The sequence below is a fragment of the Pteropus vampyrus genome, unplaced genomic scaffold, assembly GCF_000151845.1.
Source record: "Pteropus vampyrus isolate Shadow unplaced genomic scaffold, Pvam_2.0 Scaffold245, whole genome shotgun sequence".
Classification (NCBI taxonomy): domain Eukaryota; kingdom Metazoa; phylum Chordata; class Mammalia; order Chiroptera; family Pteropodidae; genus Pteropus; species Pteropus vampyrus.
The window spans coordinates 281,474-287,698 of record NW_011889026.1 but is presented as its reverse complement, the minus strand read 5'-3'; the positions used below and the strand labels follow the sequence as shown (position 1 = coordinate 287,698).

At 60.0% G+C, this 6,225-nt stretch overlaps 1 protein-coding gene across 1 annotated transcript in view; it reads left to right on the top strand.

Moving 5' to 3' along the window:
* Positions 1-2,722, top strand: part of RASGRF1 (Ras protein specific guanine nucleotide releasing factor 1) — a 57,062-nt gene extending 54,340 nt beyond the window's left edge. The window contains exons 22-24 of the mRNA XM_011374407.2: positions 1,073-1,190; positions 1,953-2,021; positions 2,295-2,722. Of these exons, the coding sequence (XP_011372709.1) occupies positions 1,073-1,190; positions 1,953-2,021; positions 2,295-2,387 (280 nt within the window). The 3' untranslated portion in view covers positions 2,388-2,722. The remainder of the gene's footprint in view (positions 1-1,072; positions 1,191-1,952; positions 2,022-2,294) is intronic.
* Positions 2,723-6,225: the final 3,503 nt, after the last annotated feature.

Here is a 6,225-nt window from a genome sequence, read left to right as displayed (position 1 = left end):
GTCACATCGTCCCATGCTGGCCAGATCCTGACATTTGCTGACATGTGCATCCTGAGACCTGACGCTGTTTGCTTAGAAAAGAGCAGGACGGAGAATGGCAAGTGCTGGAAAGTGCTGGAAAGTTTCAGAGCCAGACTCCCACCAGATGCGCCGTCTCCCAGGAATCAGAGTTATTTACCGGGGTGTCCGGGCAACCCCTAAAATCGGCTCTCAGGTCGCCAAAACTGCCTTAGCGTCAGCTCTATCGTCCGGGGGGACCTGAGGGAAAGACCGGGCTCAGGGTCACACAGCCAGCAGGCGAGTGACAGGGGCCGGGTTTCCGTGCCTCACCTGCCTCTGGCCTGGCGAGGTTGCCAAGCGGCCACAAGGCGACCGGGGTGACACGGTCTAGAAACAAGGGTCGCCCGTGGTGCGCGGCGAGTCCACCTGCACCGCGTGCTGAGCGGAGAGGAGGCTGCAGGGCCCGGCGCCCCACCAGCACCCCACCCAGCACCCCACCCAGAAGCCCCAGAGCAAGCGGTGACACAGAGTCACAGGACCCCTGCTTCAGCGCCCAAAGGGAAAGGCGTGGCCCGTCACTCGGGCTCCACTTCCCAGACACGTGGTCCCCTTCCTCCTCGAGGCGGTCACCCAGAAGCCGCTTCCAGGGAGGTGACTCACAGGGCAGGGTTTCCTGCTCCGGCACCCGCCCCAGTGCTGGATGGCAGGAGGTCCCGGCGGGCGAGGCACAGGCAGAGGAGAAGCCCCCGGAGCAGAAGGAGACTGGCAAGAGGGGGTGGGGGCTGCGAAGCAGCGATGCCAGGGCAGGGTTTGGACGGAGCGTCCGAGGAGAGACAGGGGAGCTGGCGGCAGAGCCCAAGGACTCTGGGGGGGGCCCCTCTGGCTGTGGATGGGGGGTGGTTGATGAGACCCCCCCAGGGGACTGGCTGTCCCAGGTGCAGAGCCACGAGGACGCCTGGTGGTCAGAAGCCCGGTGCCTCTGGCAAAGCAGAAGGTGCCCGCGGGCGTCGTGAGCTCGGTAGAGGCTCTCGTTTCTAAGTGAAAATTTGTGTTAATGCCGTTTGCTTCCAAGTTGTGACCCGCCCTGTGTCCCTTACCTGGGGATGTACCTCACCGACCTGGCCTTCATTGAAGAGGGGACACCCAATTACACGGAGGATGGCCTGGTCAACTTCTCCAAGATGAGAATGGTGCGTTTCCCACGGCGTGGGAGGGTGGGGGGGGCGCAAACCCGTACCCCAGGCCCCAGCTCCCCTGTTGGTAGCGCCTGTGTGGGGGCCTGAATGACGAGCACCTTCCAGACGGGCTCCCTGGGGCTGCGGGGTCCGTAAGCAGCCCACGGTCACCCCAAAGTAAAGGGCAGAGGCGGGTCCAGAGCCCTGTCAGTCATCCGCACCCCATCCGCATAACCGGCCTCAGACAAAGTCCCTTAAGCAGCACCTCCCAAGAGGGTAGGTGTCCAATTTCCCCAGAGAATCCTGGGGCCCAGAGGGGGTGGACCCCTCGAGCAGGGAGACTGGCTTCTAGCCTCTCACCGCAGCCACAGAGCCTCTGCTTCGCATGCCCTCGGTGGGCTCCCCTGAGGTGACGGCCGCCCCCTCCCGGTGACAGGGCGGGAGCTGCACACACCAGCACTCAGACTGTGGCCGGTGCCCGTGACCTCTGCTGGAGTCACGGGTGCTGTCTGAGGGTGCTAAACAGGCCTGCGTGGCTAATCAAGCAGTATTTTTCTCTCAGCCACGTGGATCACTGACTGTAGATTCGTGACAAGCAGCCCCTTGGGGGGCAGACCGCCGGTGAAGATGCCTCCGTGGGGCCTCCCCGGATGGCACGTGTGAGGATCGGGACACCGACGTCACACTCGCCTGCCACTGCCCTTTCTGTCCTGCAGAGTGGGGGCGGCACTAAGAAAGCAACCTGTCTTTATCTAGAACTTTCCTTGCTTGCCACAGATATCCCACATTATCCGAGAGATTCGCCAGTTTCAACAAACGGCCTACAAAATAGAACACCAAGCAAAGGTGAGCCCGCGGCACGTTCCGGTCCCTCCCGCCTTCGTGCGCCCACCCCTGTCCCTCCCTGAATCCCCGGGGCCCCCGCCTCCTCGTCCCCGCTTCACCCTGGGCCCGTGCTGTCTGGCCGCCCTGTCTGGGGTGCGGCTGTCCCGGGAGGGTGGACAATCGCGTGTGATCTGCCCCCCACGGCCAAGCCTTGACAGCATCCCCTCACAAGGCAGCGCGCTCACTAGTGACGGAGGGCGCGTGCCCCTGCCACCCTCCCTGTCTCCACCCCAGGTGACCCAGTATCTGCTGGACCAGTCCTCAGTGATGGACGAGGAAAGCCTATACGAGTCTTCTCTCCGGATAGAGCCCAAACTGCCCACCTGAAGCGCCCCGCGGGGCCCGGCGCCCGCGGACACTCACTGTGTGATGTCGTACGCACCCGCTTGGTATCTCTGGGTTTTCTCCCGAGTATGTGCCCCTCCAGAACCGCGAATGGCCCCCGTTCCTCCATCCCCGTAGAGCCGGACTGTGAACCTCTCTGCGCTGTTTGGGACGTGCCCTCCCATCCCGCCCCGCGTCCCCCGCGGGCCTGTCCTGCGGGCCCCTCGCTCCCCTCGGAAGGTCAGACAGAGTCCGGCACACACACGAGTCCTCCGACCAGTCCCGCTTCTGCCCCCGCCCCCCAGCCCAGGCCCTGGGCCGAGTGGCCGCCAGCACCCTCCCAGCATGTTCCATGTAGTCGTTATAACTGGGTGGGGGGTGGGGGGAGGCGGGAGGGGCACCATACCCTGAAGTCCAGCCATCGACAGATCTTCCCGCTGATGGCGATGCCAACTTCCAAAGCAGCTTTGTCAGCCAGAATCACAGGTCTCAAAGCTCCCCGTGTCCCAGTCACCCAGACGGAGGGGAGTCCTCCCCGCAGAGAGCTGCACCCCGCACGCCACGGCCGCCCGTGCGGGCTCCCGGCCGCGCTCGCGCTAGGAATACCCCCAGACAGACAGCATGAACAGCCGTCTCGGGCAGCCGGGTGACGCCCTGGAACTGACCGCGGAGCCACCGTCACAACGCGGAGGCGACGTCTGCCCACCGACCGTGGCCCGGAGTCCCCGCGAGTCGGGAGCACCCAAAAAATGTCACTTTTCCTCTCTCGGCCGCCTAAGCCCCCCACGCCCACCCCCCAGCTTACGTTGAGATGCTCTAAGTCTGTATGCCTCGTGAAACTAGTACCACACTGTAGAATTAGGAAACCGGTAACCAGGTGTTTTTATTGCATATACTGTAGTCCTGTCTGAACGCCTTCTAGCAGGAATATAGTACCGTAGTGCTTATTCTGTGAATATCACATCTATTTTTTACATTGTACAGTAGAGACGACACAGGTTAACTCGGAAGTGGCCGGCATGCTCCACTATGGCACACAGACAACTTTTGCTGTAAGCAATACCTAGTGGTATGAGAATTCTATTTCAAGTCCTAAAATATTTCAACTTACAGCTTGTTTGGAAAAAAGAAATTTCCATTTTTTTTGTAAAAATATATGTTTCCTGATTACCTCTTGCTAATAAATCTATTCTATCTCAGGGTGAACGGTGAGTTTTGAGGGGTTTCATTCATTCGCTCGCGGGATATTTGATGGGCAGTTGGTCCTTATCAGGCCCTGGGCTGGGAGCAGAGAACCCAGGTGACAAGGAAGCAATCTCTGCTTTGGGGACCCTCAGTGTCACGAGGGAGGAGGTTTCGGTTATCTACTGCACCAGGAACGCATCGCTCCAAAATGCAATGGCTTAAAACAATTTCTGTGACCTTTCACAGTTCTGTGGACTGGCAGCTCTCGCCTGGGGTCTCTCGTGAGCTTAGACCACACAGCCGCTGGGGCCGGGGACACCCGAAGCCCGACTGGACCAGGTGTGTGAGAGAGACGGTGCTCTCAGGTGACTGGAAGTTGATGTCGGCGGGGGCCGAGCCCGGGCCGTGGGCCGCAGCGTCTGCTCACACGTGGCCTGGGCTTCTCGAGGCGCAGCGGCTCAGTCTGAAGCGTGGCCTTGCAAGAGGCTCAGGCGGGAGCTGCGAGGCTTCTAATGACGCAGCCCCAGAATTCCAAGGACATCACGCCCACAGCAGTAAGAACGATAACATCCCAGTGCCGTAATTTCTTTAAAGTCTGGGTGTCGCTGCCTTCTCTGTCCACCCATCCCCAGCTGCTCACGCTCGCCCTGTGTTTAACAACCGCGGTCTCTTTCCCAACGACGGTGGGTGGCTACGGGGGCAGGAGTATCCAGTCATCGTTGTCACGGGAGTATGAAGGTGCCACCCAGGAATTTGTCAAGCCCTGCGTGTCATACCTCGGCAACAGGCACCCAGTCCTGTCCCGGAGTCCCTGGTCACCAGGAGCCCAGGCCCCAGCTGTGGAGTGGAAAGCTACCAGGCAGAGAACTCAGACGCGGGGCTCCCCCGCACTGCCCCCCAGCCCCAGGCCCCCCGTGCCAGCCACCCAGAGCCGCCGCCGCATGGGGGAGCCACACTGGCCTTGTCTACTTCTCCACGCCCCTGCACCTCCCAGCACCCCCGCCCGGTTATGCAAGCCAGAAAGCCAGAGGTCACCCATGACTCCCACTGTCAGAAGTCACCAGGGCCAGCGGACGCCAACCTGCTAATCATCCTTCCAGTCAGGCGACAGGTCCTCACCGCCTCATGTATCTGAAAACAGTTTAGTATGCAGAATATATTGAAAACACTGTCACGACCAAATAAGCCAATTTAAAAAATGGGCAAAGGACTCGAGTAAGCATTTCTCCAAAGAAGACGTACAAAGGGCCAATAAGCACATAAAAAGACGCCGGTCAGTGTCTGGTCACATCATTGGTCAGTAAGAAAATGCAGATCACAAGCACAATGAGATATTTCACGTTCGCCAAGCTGCCTATGATAAAATCTTCAAAAATAAAAATGGAAAAAAAAAAACAACTTTCCGCAAGAGAAATAGGAACCTCAGTCGCTGCTGTGAAAACCAGTCCGGCAGTTCCTCAAAAAGTTAAACGTAGAACCAGCACATGGCCCCGCAACGTCGCTGCCGGGCACGGAGCCAGGAGAATGGAAAACACGTCCGCGCGGAAACTGGCCGCGAATGTGCACAGCAGCCAAGCGGCGAAATCAACCAAACATCCAGCGACAGATGAGCGGGCGCCCGAGCGTGTGCGTGCGCGACGAAATGTCATCCAGCCTTAAGGAGGAAGAAAAATGCTTGTGCGCGCTGTGATTTGGATGAACTTTGAACACGTTATGCCAAGCGACAGAAGCCGGTCACAGAGGGTCACATGTGATGGGATCCTCTCATACAAAATGTCCAGAACGGACCCATCCGCGGACGAGGGAGCGGGTCAGCGGTTGCCAAGGGGCGGGAGAGGGGAACAGGGCGTGGTTACTACGGGGTGTGGGGTGCTCTTGTGGGGTAGCAGAGTCTTGAAACTAGAAAGAGGCTGTGGTCGCACGACACTGAACGTACTGAATGCCCGGACCTGTACGCTCTAAAGTGGTAACTTGCATGTGATGTGACTCTCCCCTCAAGGAAGAGAGAGAGGACAGAAGGTAGTTGTGCTCCCTGGCGGCACCCCCAGACCGGAGACGAGGCCAGCAGTAGGTGGGGGAGCTCAGGGTTGCACGCGATCCACGCGGTAGTGGGTCGCCAGGCCTCCCTCGCAGGAGGGGCCGGTCAGAGAGAGCTTTGGGGTCAATGTCTCCAACCGACCGGGCGTTGGAGGAATGCAAATGGCCAGGGTGTCCAGGGTGTTCGGGGAGGATGGCGGGAGCCTGTCTCAGGTGAGGAAGAGTCAGTGCCAGGGGCACAGGGACCTGGTGAGAAGTCTAGACTGGAGAGGACCAGGTAGGTGGCAGGTGGGAGGGGTCGGCAGAGTGGCAGGCGGGCAGGGGAGCCATCCAGAGGCGCCACACACAGCTCGATGGCGAAATCCCGCAGGCTCCTCCGGCCCAGCCTGATTCCATGTTCAGTCACCTCTTATCAGCCCTCGTGGGGGCACATGCAGTAATGTGTGTTTACCAAGCAATTATGACCTCCTCTCAGGCCGAGTGACTCATGCGTGGCCCAGAAACAGCCGGGGCCCATTTCTCGCTGACCGGAAGGGAAGTCGGCATGTCCTGCCGGCCTGGGGTGGGGCCCAGGCAAACTCGCTGACCCTCACTGCCTCTTCCCCTCTGGGGCCCCTCC